At 36.4% G+C, this 22,000-nt stretch overlaps 1 protein-coding gene across 50 annotated transcripts in view; it reads left to right on the forward strand.

Moving 5' to 3' along the window:
• Positions 1 to 22,000, forward strand: part of LOC139120131 (actin-binding LIM protein 2-like) — a 114,541-nt gene that overhangs the window by 68,267 nt on the left and 24,274 nt on the right. For 25 of the 50 annotated variants that reach the window (XM_070684264.1, XM_070684263.1, XM_070684257.1 and 22 more), the window contains exons 3-10: positions 2,242 to 2,425; positions 7,875 to 7,987; positions 9,000 to 9,126; positions 9,790 to 9,883; positions 17,508 to 17,595; positions 18,829 to 18,884; positions 19,647 to 19,718; positions 20,438 to 20,636. In XM_070684264.1, coding sequence (XP_070540365.1) covers positions 2,242 to 2,425; positions 7,875 to 7,987; positions 9,000 to 9,126; positions 9,790 to 9,883; positions 17,508 to 17,595; positions 18,829 to 18,884; positions 19,647 to 19,718; positions 20,438 to 20,636 — 933 coding nt within the window. Of the gene's footprint in view, positions 1 to 1,801; positions 1,949 to 2,241; positions 2,426 to 5,584; positions 5,672 to 7,874; positions 7,988 to 8,999; positions 9,127 to 9,789; positions 9,884 to 17,507; positions 17,596 to 18,828; positions 18,885 to 19,646; positions 19,719 to 20,437; positions 20,637 to 21,775; positions 21,791 to 22,000 lie in introns of those variants that run through there. The other 25 variants (XM_070684247.1, XM_070684250.1, XM_070684241.1 and 22 more) reach the window with 8 other exon arrangements.

The following is a 22,000-nucleotide window of genomic DNA, read 5'->3' on the forward strand; positions in this document are numbered from 1 at the left end:
AAACTTGAGATGACACGGGAGTGAACTAATGACAGTAAGAATGCAAAGCCAATCTTTGCCAAACTAGTATATCTTGCAAAAATTGGCCTTTTAAAACAATTAGTAAATATAACCCTTTCCACAAAGCAAGTGTAGTGAATCACTGGTTGACTAAAGAGGAGTTCTGTTTTAATCAGTAAATTTTGTCTCCTCTTGCATGGTTCAGATGTTGAAAACTGTTAGTAGAGCATTCAGAAAGATTGTATTGACACCTCTTTCTCAGGGCTATTTAAAGTTTTTCTTGAGCTTTTGTGGTAATTCACAACTATACATTATTTGTGAAATAACGAGTGTACACCATGAAGGTATATCCCATGCTACCTGGATTGTTATTGGTCAAAAGTAGCTACTGAAGTAATTTGCATATAAATCATTCAGTAATACTGCTTTCTTATTGGTCAAAAGCTGTCATGTGATCAAATTACATAAGAGCCATTGAACAAGACTACCCTTGATTGTTTCTGGTTCTTTTTCTTTAAACATGACTAGAGAGGATTATATCCTAACAGAAGCATGATCTATTAAACATCAGATTTTCATGAATCTCTTCCCAAAACTGTCAACTAAATGTATGTCAAATACTGTATATGTCAAGTATTATTGCAATGTTTACATTGTGATGAAGGGGTAGTAAATTATAGGCCAGGACATCATTATGTCAACAGAGTTATTCAAAAACAATCATTACAGCAGGCATCATCCTGCAGTCAAGCCTTGTCAACTACCATTGTGAATATATTGAAATTATCAGCCAACCTCAGACAGTACATATACTTGTACTGCTTTACAATCCAGAAATCTGCCAGTTTCATTGACTGTTTTCCATTTCCAGTAGATATATGCATTTGAGTTAAAGGGCCAGTAGCTGTAATTTTTGATGATTTTTTTCACTATTTTTGTTTTGTATGTCAACTACTGTTTATTGTTCTACTCCCTAAAGCATGTTGGAGATACACAGTATTCAGCTTGTCAACTCAGCCTGTACTTGGAGAGACTGCATTGTTATTGTTGACAAGTGGATTCCAAGTCCGGACTACAGTTCAAATGTAAACAAAAACAGTGCATTTTATACATGTACACTGTGTGCATACAAGCTGAATAGTTACTGAGTGTTTCAACATGCTTTGGAGAGTAGGACAAGAACTTGATGTTGACATACAATAACATAGTTTTTAAAATTATCAAAAGTTACAGCTTCTGGCTCTTTCAATGAAAAAGAAAACAATGGCATCACAACTTGGTCAAATTAGAAAGAAAAGTAGAAAATCGGTAGAAATCTTATACAGTCAAATATGAAACTTGGTGAAAATGAAACTTGGGGCAAAAAATTAATACAAATCACCATGGTAATTGTTACATTGCCTTTTCTTTTTTGGCAATGTGCGTTTCAATGTTCCTGAGTTTTCATTAGCCTCACAAGTACCATGAAAAAAAGAGAATTGAGAAACGTTTGGACATATCAAATTTGTTAATTGTACAATGTAATAAAAATCTCAACACCAAGTACAGGTATTTTTTTTTAAAAAGAGGATTGATCAAAAACGTTTTGGCAACAATAATATCATCATAGTGAATAGACTGTTTGGTTGGGACAGATACTGGCTGGACTCAGCCGACAGCCTGTGATGTCATTTAATCTGTCCATGATTCATGCTTTAGCTGTGCACATACCATCTACGTAGATAACCTCAGTGTCCTATTTATAAACGAATCCTGAGTCAAGTGATCAAGTTATACCAGACTGGTTGGACGGCGGCATGGAGCCAATCAGTCTTTAGTTTTCAACTCCACTAAGAAGGATCGCATCGCACGTCCTAATCAGCTGTGCAGCTGGCCAGCCAGCTCCGGTGGAAATACGTGTAGCCTAGCGGAGAAGCTAGACACCGTTTTTGGAACATGTCTGCGGAAAGTAAGGACACCCTACAATACCTCCCACGGCACCGTACCACAATATGCTTATCAAGTCAAGTTTATCACGGAATGTAGCAAATGTGTGCCAATCTGGATGATATTTCCTGTATTGTACTCTTCACTGGAAAGGATGTAGACAGTTTATCAGGCAGCCCCCATTCCATAGAGAGAAATGGCGTAATTATTTTCTCAAGAGATGCTGTTATCGACTTCAACGATATGATGAATTACTGAGAGTGGATGTTGCCGACATCTGAATTTCCATTTTTTTTTCTCTGTCCTTTCTTGCAGTATGTAATTCAACATTGGCCCATGGTGGATTCTTTGTCAAAGACGGCAGTTATTACTGCGCCAGTGACTTTCAAGATCTGTTCGGAACGAAATGCAAAGCATGTGGAGAGTATGTGGAGGGCGAAGTGGTGACGGCACTGGGCAACACATATCATCAACACTGCTTTGTCTGCGCTCAATGTGGGTGAGTTACAAAAAAAAAAATATTCTATTTTGAGTGCTTACTAACACCACCTGTAGTTTTTCAAGTCTAATATTCAGATGTGTAGCTTTTTTTTTTTGAGATTTCCACAAAAACACGGATGTATGTCTGCTACATACGAATGGAAGCTATGGAACCACCCCATTTTTTTGTGTCTGATTGTCGCATGGATGGTCTGTATGTCACCAAGGAATGCTTGGAAGGTAGCTGCCCCAAGAGACGACACGACATTGCCATCATACCCCGAAAAGTCTGTTATTAACACAGGAAGTGACCTGCTGTCTCATGGAACGTATCAAATATTGTCACAACAGGTCTCCCGCTTGCACTTGAGTCTGCAGGTCTCGCTGCATGTACAAGAATCTGTGCATGTACTTTCCTCACAGAGAAGTGATGGTGCAAGATGCAAACTTTACAATTCCATCATTAATGTCAAATTAATTGTTTGTGGAAAATTTTAACTCTTCACATGGCTGTAATTTGTTTTGCATGCATTGTGTAAAATATTTCATACAAAGATGACAATTACGTGTGTTGCATGGTTTCTAGAACATAGAGTACTGCAAAATATTTTTTATAGCTTATCTTGACATAGCAGAAGTAGACAGGTAGAGGTCAGTATACTTGTAAGGTCACTTGGTTGTATGATAGATATATTTATACTCCGATGCATGACTTGGAATCTCATGTAAATGTTTACTGTCATCTTTTAACATGAATGTTGAGTTTCATGCTATCTTACATTGTAATGTCACATTTGTAGAATAGGATTAACTACATCTCCTCGGAATGTCTGTTTCCCTTGCAGGATGCACAAACTGTACAGAGGGTTTGAAATTCAATTTGAAGCTTTCACTGCTATCACATTCTCATTTCAAATCAGCGATGCAATTGCCCGGGCTGTCAAATAACTGGGCTTTTATAATGAATACATTTTGTAATTCTCGACACCAATATGATCAAAGTTGCTTCTTGTAATATGTTGCTCCTGATGTTACACCGAGCCAAACATTCTCGAGATTGTTGGTTATTTGAGTTCCTTCCACCTTTTTGCTGGCAGAACATACAAATGTGGGAATAACTGATTGAAAGTGTATTCGATAGCATGGAATGACCCACACGGTAATAGTTATGTGGACAACAGAGTGATTGATGGCTTCTGACCAATTTAGATGCTACCACGTATTAGTATGGAACAAAAATCACGAATACTTGTCCTGAACATCAAAAGTAATCAAAGCCGCGTCCAAGAGGTGATAACCCTGCCAGTGTTTTTAACAGCAGCAGTTGGAAAGAATTAAAAGTTGGCCTTTTAGTCGGCACGTACCGTGATGATCTGCCTCAATAATTAGAATAGCTTTGAAAAAGAATCTATGACATAACCAACACGTACTCGTAAATTGGCCGTTTTTTGCCAAAATTTGGTGTAAACGTCAATCTCACGTTCATATTGTCTAAATATGAAGAACTGAACAATTTAGTTTTTAATAGGCTGTTTAAATTTTGCCTTCTCAAAACAATGTTGTGAAAGCTTACAGCTTTGGAGATAAAATGATTGATGAGAACAGCAGTGAAGAAGCTTCAAAGAATTACAACTCTCAGTACAAGTTAATGTCGATGTGTTTTGTCGGTATGGGATGACGTCTTCTGACAGTGTATGACATTTCATAGACATCTTTATCACTGACAGTCCCCGTACTAATCTATAACTCTTTATCATCACCCGTCTTCTTATCCACTACTTTCACTCAACTCATTCTTAACCATTTTCACCCTCAGGACATCCGACCAAGCCGCATACTGAACTAAATCCTGTTTTCGTTTGGTTTCAAGGCAGTTCCCATGAAAGTCGTCAACGTCAGATTCTGACTTGTTTTTTGGAGAACAAATACATTATCTGTCTCTCGTAATCTAAAGGCCTTGGAGAAATCTAAAACACTGGCATTTGTAAGAAGGGCAGAGTTAGTTCACACGTAGCCAGCTGCTGAAATGCACATGTTGGTATTTGTGCGACTGTTGCAATCTGACTTTCCTAAAGTTATTTGGTTTATTTCTGTTCATCAAATGCAAGAAATTGACGCAGTTTCCCTGTTGTCTAAATCAGTGGAAAACACTGAGAGCTTACATGTCATAGCGATGCAAGTATTCTGCCATGTATAAGTGCTTCTTCAACATTTATGTTATGATTACGAAAATGATAAAAAATTTTCATTTATTGTAAAAAACAACAAAAATAATGACAACATGAAAATACAAGTCAAGTGAGTCATTCTCATCCTCCAGGAATTACCCATTCATCATGGTTTAGCCCCAAATCTAGTCTTTGCAATGGTGAGTGTGGACCTGCACACTTGGATATATAGGGGTGGAAAGGCAAAACAGAATGCTAACTTGTTGAAAGATAAAAGTCTGATGTAAAACCAGATGGTGTATTTTTGCTTGCAGTGACCATTTCAACTAAGCACTAAGATTTATTATTGATAGTAAACTTCAGTCTCAAATCTTGACATACTGAAACCACATGTAAATTCTTTCTCTGTGAAAAGGATCTTGTTTTGAAAATCTGTGATCGATCAACTGGTCTCTGTGCTGTTTTGACCAATTCTAGACTTAGAATAAATGTACAGTGCGCAGATCTTGGGGCTTGAAATTATACAAAAGTAACTGTTTGGGTTGTCCACACCTCATTTACATTCTAACATCCAGATATTTAGCATGATGTAATTCCAACCAAATCATGGTGAGGCATGCTGGGATACCATTTCATCGTCAAAAATATCATCAGTTACTCATTTGGAGGAGACAAGGGTCTGAACTTGGACTTGTCTTGTTTGATGTCACAGATAAGAGTAACTTCAGCATTATTTGACCATTATAAACCATTACCAAGATAGTTCACCAGAAACTGAAAAAATAACTGCACTAAAAATTACATGTAATAACAATTCATATGCCTGATTCATCCACCAGTTCCCATGTTGAATGCACGTGTTTGCATCTTCAAAACATTCCACAGAATAATCTGTTATAATGATATTCTGTCATTAATTTATAAGGGCCATTATACTTATTCCGTTTTATTAAAAAAATAAATAAATAAATGTAACTGCATGCGGCATTTATATGATTTGACTTCTACAGGACACCATTCAAGTCTGGACAGAAAGTAGCGTATGATGGCAGTAAATGTTTGTGTGTTAATTGTGTTCAGTGGTGCTCCAAGTGTAGGTTGGTTACATGCACGTTTTTCATTCACAGCCTACCTACATGTACATGTACCTATGCCTACATACTGGTTTAAAGCTCTGCATTAAAATAGAGAGCAAATCATCATCACTTTATTAAAAATGGACACAGGATTCCATGATCCTCGGCGTCCAATCCTAAAATACCATACATAATTTGCATTATAGGATGTGTGATCATGCCATTTCTAAGCATATATAGTCATGGTTAAGACAACTCTGCTGATCTGTAACAGTCACGTACTCATAATATACTCTGTCCTACTTTTATATAGCATACATATATCACAACACTTTCTACATAAACATGGAAGACATACATACACAAATGTTTGTCATTGACTTATTTTCATATATGCTGAAATTTATGGCATATCTGGGTAGTACATCTTTAAGCGAGAGAACTGCATACTTCTTTGATATAAATGAGCATATAGCGACTAAATGTATATAAATAAGCTTAATTGTTAAAAGAAGATTCATCAATTTCATATGATAGAAATAAGTAAGTGTGTGGGCATCACTAAAGCTGTAGACCATCACTTGTCCCGCTTTTAAAGCCTTTGTTTCAATTGTGCCTCTGAAAACTAACAGCCATTAATTATGTGTAATCCTGGCCTTCAGTACTTTGTATTGGACAATCCAGTATACATATAGATATGGCTCGTGCCAATTATATTGTATTTACAGAGCACATAGACATACAGCTTGTGACACTGTCCACAGTGCTTTTAGACCATATATGTACAGAAAAGATTTTACAAGTGATGGACAACAGTTTGGGTGTATTATACTTAAATCAATGATCACAATTTCAGTCACTGTACACTTGCAGTGTTACAGAATAAACTTTAAGTGAAGGCATGGGTGAGACTATGGGCACTGACATACCGGTACTATGGGTATATTGACTAAAAGGGGTTTTCTTGAGGGCCTTTAGCTACACTGCACTGGAGCCCTAATCTAATGATTCCCTAGGCTACCAGTGTTGAATGCAAGTCGTTGTCAGTGCCCACTAATTTTCACACTTGTCAAAATGAATCAGTGAACCTGACATGTCTGTCTGGTAGATATCATGGCTTGGTAGATTTCACTGTCCAATTCTGTCATGATACAAAGTGTTAATTTGACATGGAGAATTCATCTTGTCAATCAACATACCATTTGTCACATCTGAGCAATCTGGATTGAACTTACACCATAAAGGTCCCAGCAATCATGTTTACTGAAGATTTCATTTGTTGCAATTTTAAAATCTGATATGGCAGCATATTCAGTGAACCATAGAGGTTTTAAATGGATCTTGACAGACTGATAGGATATGTGAAATCCATCAATGTCTGACATGGGAATGTGGAAAAACAAGTACATGCTTTTAAAGCAAATGAGTACGCATCCTGCATATTACAAATTGTGTCATAAATACTGTAGGCATTAATTTTGAAAACATAATTTTATAATTTTCTATGATAATGTAAATTTTAAATATCACATACATTATTTTCAATTAATATTTTTTCACATATTGTAGGTGTGATGGCAAACTGTAGGCTCATCCATTGACCATTCACTGTAGTCAATTGGTTGCCACCTGCTTTCAATTTAGTATGCAAACACAAGCTTCATATGTAAATGATGTCTATCCGCACTGAATCAAATGTCATCATTGGCTGTATTTTCCCCCTGGTCTCAGAAGCATAGTATCATGTATTGCCTTTGCAGTTCCTTGCAGTAACATTTCAAAGTTTGTTCATCTGCACTGTATTCAATGTTACCATTCACTCTTGCAGCAAGATTGACTTAGTTGTCCAAACTTCATTTTCCAGCGTCTGTCACCATCCAGATGGCAATATAGATCTCATCCTTGTTCCAGCATTGACAGTTCTCTTCACTTCCTTGTAGTGCCATCACCCATCATGGAGAGTTTTATCATCTTGGGACCTGTCAGTCATCGCAGTGTCCCGCATAAATTTGCATGTCATTTCATCAAATACAGCATAGTATTACGTGTTTTGCATAGTCTTCAAAGCCTAGGTATGATCACACTGTTTGTATTCATTGTCAATACATGTAGATATATCATTCACACAGAAATAAAATTCAGGCTTGCCCTTGCAAGGTAAATTAATAGTAAGCCCTTATATCATATTTCACCTGTCTCTTTTTCGTTTCTCTCTTTTTACCAGAAAACCTTTTCCACCTGGCGACAGAGTGACATTCAACGGTCATGAAGTGTTGTGTGAACAATGTTACAAACCTCCAAACAGGACAAAAAGCCCACCGTCTCCTGCCGCACCATGTAAGCACGGAGTCTACTTTTACATGTAGTTTTCAATAGGGAAAAAGTGACATCGAAAGTTCAGTGAAAAAACATCCCCAGGGATGAGAAAGAGCAACATTCTTTCTATCTTATGTGTGTCTATCTGTGACCTTGATGGTGATAGTCATCCCTTTGTGAGGAACTTGATGGCCAATTCATGTGTTTCGGTAAACTCAGCAACTGTTTTATGACCACATTGGGATTCTTTCGGAAATAGTTTTCATCTCTCTTCAACTGTTTCAATTTCAAAGTCACGCTCAAAGCAAGCGCTCTGTTGTGAAGGATACCGGTATAAACAGTACACAATTTACGTGGGTGTAAAATACTTTGCCACCCATGATGGCAGTGCTCGCAGATATAACTACATCTGAGGTGGTGTGATTTTGACTTTTTTTGCTGGGGTCTATCAATTAGTCAAAGGAGGGATTTACCCACAAACTTAATTTAGAATTGAATGTCAGTTCTTATAAGTCCTGACTTTTATCCACTGTGTTGTCATATTTGTGTAAGACAAGCAGTATCATCTGTTAACAGAGATACGGGGTATTTGGTTTTTAAACTTACTAAAATTATCAAAGATAATTTGTTGCCAAAAACGTGAGACATATGTAATTGTCCATAATTCTATTTAAAAATAATAATTTATTTTATTTTATTTTCGATTTCAGTCGGAATATTTGTCATTCGTTTTTTTAAATTTCTACCCATCACTTTTGATCGCCAATAAAGCAAACGTTTTTTGCTTTAATGGTAATTTTATCTTCGAAGTATATAGCCATTGCACAATACTGAAACCAACATGACGTCATTTAGTGTGAGTTTTGTTTCCTGCTACGGGAAGACCCAAGAGTCAAACGATAAAAAGTAAAACCATGTGAGCTTATCAGACAATGCTTCCCCTGCTGACAAAGCCAATATATGGGGTTAAAGGTGATAAGTTCAAAGGTTATAAAGGGACAGAACTAAAAGAGCTTTTTTCCTGTTATTTCAGGTTGTGCAGGCTGCAATAAAGAGATTGGTGGCGGACAACAGTTGCTTGCCCTGGACAAGCAATGGCATATTAACTGCTTCAAGTGTGCAAAATGTAAACAGATTCTTGTAGGAGAATATATGGGAAGGTTAGTAGATTATCCTAAGTACCAGTTCTGCCTCAGTTAAAAAAAGTACTGCAATGTTAAATTTGTTCAATGGAGCAATCCATCTCTTCTGAAAACTTTCCGTAATGTGAATTTTTGATTCAAGAGAATTACTCAAATATTCCACACTTGCATGTACCGTTCTTTTACACTTTTATTTCCAAAGTTGTTTGACAATCAGTATGGGGAAAGGTCATCCGAAGTTCACTAGGATAACAGCATTGTAGCATACAAGAGTTCAGTGGATTAATAACAACTGATAAACAGTATTTATGTCAGCAAGAAATTCAATCAGTGAGAAGTTTAGCCTGTACATGCATGTATTTCCAAACAATATTTGATTTAAAACAAGATTTTAAAGTTGGTATTGCACAAACACGTTGAGGAAAAAAACAAGATTAACCTATAATAATTGCGTCACGTTTCACACTGTTTAGAAAATCGGTGTGAAAAACTCTTCAACATTTACTCCCAATTCAATTTCATGAGCATTTTTCTCGTAAACATGCCATAATTCAGTATTATTATTATATTGTTTTTTTTTATCATCTCCCATTAAGGTCTTGAAGCAAGTTGTTGATTAGTCTTTGTTATAACAGTTCGGATTTGCACATTTATTTTTTTCATTTGGTTTCCGTGCTGCAGGGAAGGTGTGCCGTACTGTGAGAGAGATTACCAACATTTATTTGGAATTAAATGCGCTAACTGTGAAGGCTACATAACAGGCAAGGTTCTCCAGGTAAGATTTTATCACGTGTACCATTTCAAATTGCAAGGTTTGTGTTGTACAGAGTGTTTGTACAAAGACAAGGGCACATACAGTGTTTTCATCCACTTAAGTGAAATGGAGTGTTTTTATCTACAGGCAATTGATTGTTTTACCAATTGATTGTTTTACCAAATTTAGCGAACATATACGTGGAGTATTTTTATCAAGTTTACAGGACACATACCTGTTTACAGTGTTTTTGCCGAGTTTAAGGAAAGCAGACAAATCGTTTAGGCACTGGTAACACTTGTTTTCCTCAAATGCAAGCACTTTTCAGTGACATATGTACATGTATGTCAATGAAACCCCTCCAAAATGACCTGAGAACTCTGGTAATATTTGTTGCCTTGTATTGTGTCATCTTTGATGACAGCTGCTGGTCAGTGAACAGTTGTTGTTATCAAATCAAAGAGGCTACATAATTGGATTTTCTTCATACTGTGATCCATGGTAATTTTAAAGTGCTGGTCACTTCTTTTATCAACATGATAGTGCTGAGACGTGTGATCATAGATGTCTGGCTGCAAGTCATAGGTGCATTTCTGCTCTGTTGTTTAAAATGAATTCGGTCTTACTGCCAGATGACATTTTAGGGTATCATAGCTTTTTACTGATCTGAGAAAGTTAAAAGTCATTCTATTGGTACCAATTGCTACGAAGGATGATAACTTTGCCCCCAGGACAGTGTAAAATGGAAGTTTGATAATTTTAAAGGAAGAAATTGGACAATGAACTACAGTACTGGTTTCCAAATGTGGATTGGATAAAATTTACATCAACTAGATCAATTTTAACTGTGGTTAGGATTTCAGACTGGGTACTTTCATCATTCAATCAGTGTATGTAGTCATGGTCAATGTCATGGTCAAGGTCATGGTCGGTGCACTTCCATGTTGATGTGGATACTTGAAGAGGTTTCACTGGTGTGAAGTTTCAGTCGTTACGAAAATATTGAAAACAGCTGCACCGTAAACATCCCCATGCGGTACCAATTGAACAAATATTATGGTGATATTAAACAGTCTCTAAAGCTGCCTTGATGAAGACTGTTATTTTCATGTACTGTTTAGACAGGTCATTGTTCGGGACTGTAGGGCCAACAACATGTGAGAATATCAAAGTGCTCTTTTAATATCAAGCACTATACAATAACATGTTCATTGCTATCTTATTAGCTATCTTCAACTGTAACAGCAGTATTTTGAAAGTACTATCAAATGGCTTATTCTAATATTAAGTCTCGGCATATAGCATCTCCAGATTTAGTAATCATTTTGAATGCCATTCCTGTTCTGAAATTTTGCACCAATTTTAACCCTTTTAGTGCTGCAATTTTTTCCCCACCAAAATTTTTGTGCAACATTTTACCAATTTTTATGAAATTTTCTGCAATTTTTTCAATAATTTTGGACTGAATGGACATCACATTTCATTGCCTACAGTTTTATATCAAAATTATGGCAAAAATCTGAAAAAATTTAATAGGGTATGTGTATATTTTTATAAAGACAACAAAAAATAACTTTTGCATGCAAAGGGTGAATAAAACACTCAATGCAGGCCTAAGCAAAAAATGTTGAATTGGCCTACTTATTTCACTCAGGTAGTGTTCATTTACAGTTTCCACAGTTTTGTACTTGGTAAATGGTTTGATAGTTGGCCTCCACTGCTGGCAAAACTAATGGATAACCATGCAAAGACCCAGGAATTTTGCTGGCCAATTACTGCATGGCCTTGCTGCATTACTGAAATGAGTCAATCCTACATTCCACTTTGAGGATCACTTTCAAAGCTTAGTAAAGACCTTCATAAAGATTTTTAAAATTCCAATTTGTTCAGCAAACCATTTGGCTATCAAGATGATTATTGTATGCCAATTTAGAGATATCCTGCATTAAGCAAAACAATTGTGTTGTCAGTGATACATTTTGCTGCTGTTTGGAAATTTCTTGAAGGGTAATAGCAATGGCAGCAAGGGATTAGAAATGTGAAATATATGTCTTGGTGTTTCTCATCATACAACTAGATGCTTTGAGACCCCAAAGACAATCAACACAGCAACTTCAATTGAAATTTTTGTGGGATTACAAACTGGGAAAAGCTTGCATTCTAAATTACTGACTTAAGGTAAAATGCACCTCGGGGACAGATACTGTGACTCTCAAACTTTTACAATGCTTTCCTGATCTACAACTTGTGATGGTTCAATCTAAAGATCTTGGTACAAGAACAGTTTTCACTTTCTTAGTTTTTCAAAACTCACAAAATTTTATCCATAGAGTTAACACAGGGATGGCAGCCATTTTGAATTTCAAATATCGGTAAATCTTGGGTAATCTGTTTCTCTTGTACCAAAATTTGCATGGTGACCCCCACCCACCCCAGATTTTTATTCCTGATTGTGAAAGAGTGTGTTTGAAAGATTCCTTTAGGGAAGTTTGAGCAAAAGTTTAAGTCATTCCCTTTCGAAGTGCAAATACTGTAGACACTTGGAATCTCTTCCTATCCCACCAGATGCTAAATGTAGTGCACAGTTTATATAAGGTGTTGGGTGTAGCAGTGATGTTTGTAGCAGTTCTATTGATTGTCACCCCCAGGAAAGGAAACTGTTTAGGATTTGTGCATGCACTGTCAACAGTTTATCTGTCAGTGTATGACCCATCTGGTATTCCACGCAAATTGACATTGCTCTTGTTGGATTTGGTAGATGATACAACAAGCAAATTAAAGTACTGCATTTCATTGAAAATGTTTTCCCCCAATGTTGACAATATCACTGCATTTATTCCCTCTCAGCTGTTTAGGTTTGTAGTACCAGCTCTTTGACCAACATTTGGGAACATACCCCTGTGGGAAATTGGATCGGAAATTTTCATCTGATGCTCGGTTTCATACAGGAGTGTATTTGTTCATGCAAATTGTCTTAATTCATTATGCAAATATATAAAATCAACTCATAATTAGTCATAACCAGTGGAGAATATTGTTAGGCCTAAAGTCGTGCACTATCTGGGAATTAAATTAAAATATTTATGTTCCCTATATGGTTGCTTCCATGTTTCTCTGGTAAGGTGACTAAACAGCCTTGGTGACATTTACCAAATTACTCCCACTGACAAAATCCACTGGACAGCGTCAACATGCTGAACTTTTCATCGTCAACTTTAACCAGGTCAAGGAAAGGTGACAGTGTGACACAGTTTCACATGGTGGATGTAACAGATACCCAGACATAAAATCTCCTTGAAAAGTAAAAACTTTTCCTGCTGGGTTCGTGGAGTTGTACACTCGGCAACAACAAACAAAATTTCCAAATTTCCGACTTTTTACCACATGTCTTTAAACTTGATGAAGCTCCAACATTGCCAGCTCTGTGCTCTCAATGCTGTAACAGATATGTAACCCCAGCACTTGTCAAAGAGAATGTTCGTTGGACTTCCGTTATGTGGAAAAATAAAATTCACAGAATGTGGTTGGTATTGTGGCTGTGCAACTCATATACTTCACGCTGTTTGTTGATATTTGACTCATGAAGTACACGTACTGGATGTCAAAAATTAATATATGTGTAGCAGGGAGGCACTTTAACTGCTAAAATACAGCAAAAATATTGCAAAAAAAAAATTAAATAAATAAATAAAATCCTAGTGATCATTACTGTCAGTATATAACTTCAGGAAACTTTTTCTTCTTTGATATCCAATTTTGCGCTTACAATTTTGAAAAGTTTTGACAAAAAGTTCATGACTACTGTAGGTAACATGTCATGATATCTTTAGAGGAAGTTTTTGACCCCTCATATGACTTCAAACAAAGTTAATAAAATTGATACTGGTCAGAAGCAATAGAATGCACGTCATGCATAGTTTTCAATATATTATCCACAGCAAAAATAGTCCCACCAAACCGAGAGTTAGAACATTTTCCCTTTTAGTACATAGTTCGGTGATTTGTCAGACCCTCTTGTGGTTTCCACATTGTGCAAAATTATGAGGTAAAACGGCAATAAAACAAAGTGTGTTTTATGTGAGATATGGTTACCAAGCAACAGCATGAAAAGTCCAATTTATTTCAAGCAAGTGAAATTGCTGAAACATTCTCTTGTTTATAATATGTCCTTCTATGTTTATGAGTGATGGATGGTGGTGAAATTACAGAGAACTAGCTGTCACGTACATGTACCCCAAAAACTTTTGTCATGGCAACCTGTGTGAAAGTTTTTTCCTATACAGAAGTACATAATGCACAATTTTCCAATAAATATTCTCCGTTGATAATTACTCATTATTGGTTGATTTGCATATTTTTACAATGCTCATTAATACACTTTGCATAAATGAAAATCATTATTGAGAAATTGAACATTAATTTAAATGTACACAAGAGAGAGGGTACTTTGACTGTCACATACAGCAACTGATCCCAATACGTAATGTCATATATACAATAATGACAAAATACTTTTATGGTGACAGCAATAATTAAAACTAGTCGATTTGTTTCTCTGGTTTGTACATCATCTATGTATTAAGAAGGGCACAAAAAGATATGGACATAATTTAAATAGACATTATTGTAAACTGCCTCGAAGAAAATCATATTTCGGTCATGGAGTTGCTTCCTTTCTAAATTTTCACCTGTGATTTAAGTTAGAAATTGTGTTTGTAGTGGCAGAGACATAACACTGGTGGCACTAGCTTGAAACATTTACACTGTAATAACATGAAGACATTGCCTTGTTCAGAGGCCCCTTTTACTTGTTTCTTTATTACAACTCAACAGAGGTTAAGATGTGTTCATGGGTCACCATGCTTCCAGCCAAACTATCTCCTTACAGCATGGAAAGCATTTCCAGAATAGTTTGCCTGGCATGTCGCTGCTGACGTGACGCGCTTTGCTTCTTTTCCATCGTGTTGACTCTGATTCCGTGTCACCGGTGTCACTTCATGTATGGTGTCCTCACAAATTTAAGCTGACTAGTGTGCAGATTGTGTTTTACAATTGCAAGTTCCACGACTTGGATAGCTATGCTGCAAATCTGTTGTTCATGGGATGATTTGTCGCCTGATGTGATCTGTCATCTATTGTGGCAGTGCCGATGAGGTCAATCCTAGTAACAGCTGGCCGGAGCTCATCACAAATTCTACAGTGACCGCCTACGATAATTATGTTTATCCATATTCTGAGACAAGTTTTACCGCAAGATGAGGAATTCCTGAGACCACCAAGCTGGCCCAAAACCACATCATGTCGAGCCAATTTATCCAAGGTTCTGCCATCAAATGTAAATCTTCCTTGAAAATATATTATTTTTTAAACCCACAGGAAGAGTTTAGCACTTTTGAATATATGAGAAATGTAATATTGATAATTCATAATATTTTCTATGCTTTATTCTTTCAACATTCCTTTGTTTCCTTCTTTCTTTCCTATTCCTTACAACAATTTCTTCAGCAAGCATAATATCTGCCATTTTGCTACACTCCTCAAGACATGTATCTCTTTCCAACTGAGCGATGTCAAATCATGTTAAAGGGGCAATCCTCAATCCCTGGTTCTGGCACTAGTTGTTGTTGACATTGAGTATCAACCATACATGGTGTTAGCCCCTTTTTCTTCCCATTGAAATTTTTATTGAGTAGAACAATTTGCTCTCAGATAAAGCAGATAGATGACCTGCCCCTTTAATAATTTCAGATCCCTGGGTCGTTCTGCATTTCTGTTGTAGTCCTGCTGCCATTATTAGGATAGAGTTGCTCAGGTATTCACTGTTTCCAATGGACCTGTTGAATGGCAGATGCATGTGTGCAGCCAAGGAAGTTTATCATCTCAGACATTGAGGCCTGTAGAAATTGCTCATCTTTGAGTACTGTACATACATGTAGTGATATAGATACAGATGTAAACTCATGGCTCGCTACAGTTATATTACAATATTTGATACTTGAGATGCATACCAAGAGTGGTTTAAATTGTTGGTAAGAGGCAGAGTTTGGGGAACAATTGTTTACATTTTTTGATCGTGAACAGAGGCGTAGTTTAGATCTTAAAATGATTCTTTGAAGTGTGAAATCTTTTTCCAAAATTATTCAAAATAGACAAACAAACATGGAAATAATTGCAAAAAGATCAAACCATTGATTGGATTTCAGAAAAAAACCCAGTATTTAACATGATGACATAAGCTTTAGTGCAGTGTGGCTTATGCAGTAATAGTACACAGACAAAACATGCACCATGGTGAAGTTAAAAGGTGTGTTCATGTTACATTTATCAAGGAAGGCATGTCTGCGAGCAGTCAGGTCCCTGAAAACGTTTTCACTGCAAGGTTTTACTTTTGTATTGTTGAGACAAGAAAACATGAGAAAATTACTCTGCTGCTCCCTGGCTTATATAATGTACATGTATCCAATGAAATTGGTTATAGAAAAAATTCAAGTGATGATTTCAAACCAAATTGAGAGATCTATTCACTGACTTGTATTTCTCTTTGAAAGTTATTAACAGTAATCATATGCAGTAATAGTCAATTGAAATTGGACACAGTCATCCAGAAATTTCTCTATTGTTGTTGTTACTTATGGAATTCTCTGCAAAGAGAAACGTGATACAGCCATCTGGAACTGGATATTCAAGCAGAGTGTTCATCCTTCGAATTCATGTGAAACATTCTCACTTTTGCTTGTATACTGAAGATAGAGTCTAGTTGTTGTTGTCTAACATTTTTCCTGATGGCATTGCTTACACTTGGAGAGCAAGATTACGTAGAAATCATCGGTGAAATGACAAGTTTGACCATGGTGGGTGGATAATAAGTAGAGGCTGTCAGACGGCAGTAGTGTGACTCTGAATCTAAATATTCATGAGTTTCTTCTCCTCAAGGGTTTCTCCCAACAGTGAGACCTATCATACATGTACATGCACTGTATGTATTGCATCTCTATAACTGCAAACTGTTTCCACCTTCCAGTACACATGCATGCTCTCAAAAGATTAGCTAGCTGTATTCCTGTCTTGATGTGGTGAACTCACTGGTTTCTCACACTTTTCTCAGCAGAGTTCACTGAATGTCATGGATCAGTAGATGAGTAGGTGGATCAGTGGAACATTTTAACGTTTGTTGTTAGATGACGAAGATGAATAGATGGACGGATGGTTTGGTCTGTACAGGGGGATGTTGGCTCAGAGCATTGTAAAATTTGTTTACAAAATAATCAGTCTGACTTTGAACTTATACGGTAGTATGTTGTGAATGATTTGTGTAATAAGCTTAGAGTGTCATACATTTTACATTGGTTTCTAAGGGTTCAATAAACAGGGACAGAACACTGATTCACAAAAACTTCAGCCTACCAGGCTAACATGATACATGTAGTTGGCCAGAGGCCATCCGACACTCTGGCAAAAGTCAACATTATCATGTTCACAATAATTTCCTTGATTTCCCTTCAGCAAAGAATACGATACATGTTGTCATGGTAACTAGGGGATAAAGAGTACCAGGATGAAATGACAGCAAACAACAGCTCATGTTGTCTTGTACATGTATTCCAGATAACACTGGCTTGACTCTCTTCTCTTGTTTCTGACACAGGCTGGTGAAAAGCATTACCACCCATCTTGTTCCAAATGCGGACGATGTGGTTATACTTTTAGAGAGGGAGAGGAGATGTATTTACAAGGTTAGTATTTCAACTTTACGGTGGATATTATGTCAGTTCATACTGCTAGGCTCTTTGCTACCTGAAATGTAATTCATAAAGGTTTATGGGAAAGAGAGACATACAGTTGATTTGCTAAAATTGCAAACGTTGAGAGGACCACCATGTTAATGTGAACCAAGCAATCCAAATAAATTTCTGGTCATCGCATAAATTTTAATCAGAAATCACGAAATCTGAGAAAGATCCTAAAAGTATAATTTATGTCAGTCTTGAGTACAAATGCCCAGCTAAATGGCTAGAGTGCATCGTATTACAGGCAATATTCATTTTTGCAGAGTACACATAAGTATCGCTGAATCACACAGATCTGATGGTATTATCAGTCCAGTTGCTTTGATTTGCAGTTCATATTTTCCTGTGTGAATACCTTACTTCAGATTTTTTCAGTGGTGACATGCATGTTGAAAATACAGTTGCAAGTTTGATTTGCACGGACACAAATATTTTAACTCTGGAATGATTGCACTCTACCTAGTACCTAGCGATGGGTGTATCCCTGGTGCAGGATAAAATAAAATTTCAGGTGCCTGTTATTACTTGCAATTTATCATAAAAGAAAATCTATGTTCTGTGTAGTAATGGTACTTTGGTTTAATACCGCAAACTAGTATGAAGCCATACATAGTTTTCAATGATGCAGCAAGACTGATATACCGGTACCCCTAAATTGAGGTCACAGAGTTCAGTATACCACCTGATCAGCACGCTCAAATTGACTGACAAGATTCTGAAATTGGCTCACACAATCTCTGTCAGGCTGAACACAGGTCAATGACCTCATTTCAGAGAAGACTTCGAAAATTTCAGAACTCCATATGCTCAAGGCATGATTCGCATGGTACACACATCGCTCTACGTGAAACAGTCTTACATCGTACAAAGTGATCTATAATGATTAAAGATGTATGTCAACACTGAAATAGTATAACTGATCAACGGATAGATGTGACTATATTCAAACCCAAGTATTCAACCGTCAACATAAAGCCTGGTAGCATTCTCTGATTTTCAATGATGTAGCTGTATAAATGCAAAGAATTCAGATGAAAATTTAAAGGGTAACATTTTAACTAAAAAGGGTGAACACATTTACCTTGGAAATCTTTAGCTTCGCATTTGCCACTTTTGAAAACAATCCACCACATTATTAAACTTTTTGAAACCCTAATAAATGTTCTCTCTGTTCCACAGGATCGGAAATATGGCATCCAGATTGTGGCAAAGCATTTAACGGAATTGACCCAAGGGTAAGATGCAAATACTGGTCCTTTCAGCCATTGAATTGGTTCAGTGTGAATATTGAGAAAGTATAGCATGGCTCTGTATTTTTCACAACCACAGATCTTGAAAAACATCAATTACACTGTGATATTTGACAAAATGACACTTTGCCTTTTCATTGTGTTAGGATCATGTAGTAAGTTGTCTGTGACTGTGATCACAGCATTAGAGTTTAACAGCCCAGATGCTACATGAAACACATATATCCATAATCTTTTTTCCAGAGTGCATCATTTTCTCGCATCATTACAAAGTCAACCCTCCTGCTAATGGCTTTTCCTTCATGCAACAAGGATTTTTTCCCTTTCTCCGTCACATTTTCCACTGATTTGAATCATAAAGGGACTGATCTTGTTTGCTCCCTTGAAACCATTTATAACAGGTGTTTGCTTCCTTTCCACTAGTCTGAACACCTCATGAAGGAAGGCTGTGTGTCATATCACAAAATAAAATTTGTGATGAATAGAATAGTAAACCTGATCCCACCTTGTTTGTCCAAAAAAAGCAAAGTCTCACTGCCATAGCGCCCTCAGTGGCAAGAACATCGCACCTTTTTGTTTTTCTCTCCATCTAGCAAGGACTGTCTTCCCATGCATCTTGTGACAACCATAATCATTCCACCTATAACCCATAAACTTGTATGTATGCACAGCATGTCTTTGACAAATTTAAATCTCAATAATAATACAATTAACTCACTCACAAATTAAATATTATCCTTCTTACAGTATTTTACATTCTCACCCACCTCCATTAAAGAGAATGCCAGACAGTTTAACTACAGTAGACACAGCCGTAAGGTTGGTATAAATATATATCTTAAGCATTGCATTGAAAAACAAGGCAAAATTCTCAGCATATTCTGCACATATATCAATAGTGAGATCTTGTAATGTGAAAACCACCTTTTACGTAGGGTGCAAGTCTCCCACTCGTAGAAATGTTTATGCTCTGAAGTAGATTATCTGATTCTGATTGAGTTTATATTTTTGATATCCACTTAAACTATCATCAATATTATTATTCTCAGGAAATCAAAGAAGCAAGAATGATTGTACAGTCAGTAATATGCACTGAATATTGATCAAGAGATCTACTAATGTGTCAAACAGCATGGGAATGCCTTCATTATGTAATAATTTAAAAGCAAATTTCCATTTGAACTTTAGTCATGAAGAAGTGTATAGCTCTATGAAAACAAATTCTTAATGTTTTCAGAATATCTATAAATTCAACAGAATTTGAAGTACATTCAAAGCAAAACCTTGTTATGAAACTGCAATAGATATTATACATCTCAAAATGGTAATTATATAGTTGAAGATGCTGTATCATTAAATGCATTAAGCATTACAAGAATTGTGCTGTGGAAACCAGGATAACAACAAAATATTTCATGTGACAAAGCACAAGCTACTGAGAAGAATGAAAGCAACATATCTCAATAGGGAATCAAAAGTTTTACTGACATACTGCAGTACTATGGTCATGACACTCCCATCTAAATCCATTCTGACAGTACCAGTCCACACCACGATTATCCATGAACAGTACCAGTCCCAGCCGTCTCTCAGTCTCTTCACCGTCAACCACCATGGGAAGTCCGTCGACACCCAATATCAACCAGTCGTATCTCTCGCCAACGTACAGCGGGGGATACGCCTACCCAAGATCACCCACGTCACCTGAACCCAAGGCTCAAAATTTCCACCGACCAGGTAAGCCTGATTTAGGGTATGGGGGATGATGGGAGTATTTGTAACGATGTGGTGTAAGGTAAGTGTCTGGAGTGATCATAACTCACGACTGATGTGACTGCAGTGAAAGCATACTACTTCAGGGCATACATGAGAATGCTGTGATATTCTGAAGCTGCCATTACAAATAAAGATATGAGATTTCCTACACCTTAAAGGTATACAGTTACCTGTAATCTAAATATGCCCATATATGGTCAAAGGGGTGTTCCTTGGTATTCAAAATGCCCATGTGAGGGCGCTGTTTTAAAAAAACGATCACTCGTTTAAAATATGTGCTTTGTTAGATTTTCTCTCTCCATGGTAACTGTGGCAAAATTAGAACAGGTGACAGTATACCGTTAACATAGAAACCAAATACTCTATGTCAAATAATCAAAAGTGGAATTACGGAATGATGCATTGATTGCTTTAAGTTGATAAAGTTAATGCATAACTTTGGAAATGAGAAGAAAGGCTAATACATATATATATATATATATATATATATATATATATTATATTATATATATATATATACCTCATTTTTTCTTCAAAGTTAATGCATAACTTTGGAAATGAGAAGAAAGGCTAATACATATATATATATATATATATATATATATATATATATATATATATATATTATACCTCATTTTTTCTTCAATCTCAACACCATCACACATATTTCCACAAAGCATTACATTCAATAACTCTGCATCATCATACTACACACACTGTGTGGATTATGATATACATGCTGGTGAACTCCATCACAACAGAACATGTATTTCACTCATATCAGATCTCAGTGTTTTCTTTTCACTGTTGTCAGCATGGTTGATGCTGTGTACAATTCCTTCAATATCATTTCAGTTTTCATTCAACTAGTCCATTGTTAAAACCATTGTTTTGTTTTGGGTTGGTGATCTGTCATTGGATGCTAAACAATCAAACAATTTACAATTATTACCTGATTTCCGCTTTTTTTTTTACTCTCACGAATGGTTTTACAATGATTGCAATTGTTAATCATTAAATTTTTTTTCCTCTCTCTCTCTTCACTGACTTCCACGACTACCGTGCATCATGTATATTAATTTGACTCTCTTCTGAACCAGATTACGTCAGTCCTGGTAATGTTACGCAATATCAAGTGAATTTTCTATTAATTTTCAATTTGAGATGCATTCCCTGTAATCTATCTAGTCTGTGTTTTTCATACTATTAACCCCATCTTCATCTGTGTCAGCACATCCACAAATCTTTCATCGTTTCATCTTTTTCACTATCACTATGACTTCATCTTTTGCATCGTAAGCTGGCATGGCTATTTCATTGAAAGA

The sequence above is a fragment of the Ptychodera flava genome, chromosome 20 (genome assembly GCF_041260155.1).
Source record: "Ptychodera flava strain L36383 chromosome 20, AS_Pfla_20210202, whole genome shotgun sequence".
In the NCBI taxonomy this organism is placed as follows: Eukaryota; Metazoa; Hemichordata; class Enteropneusta; family Ptychoderidae; genus Ptychodera; species Ptychodera flava.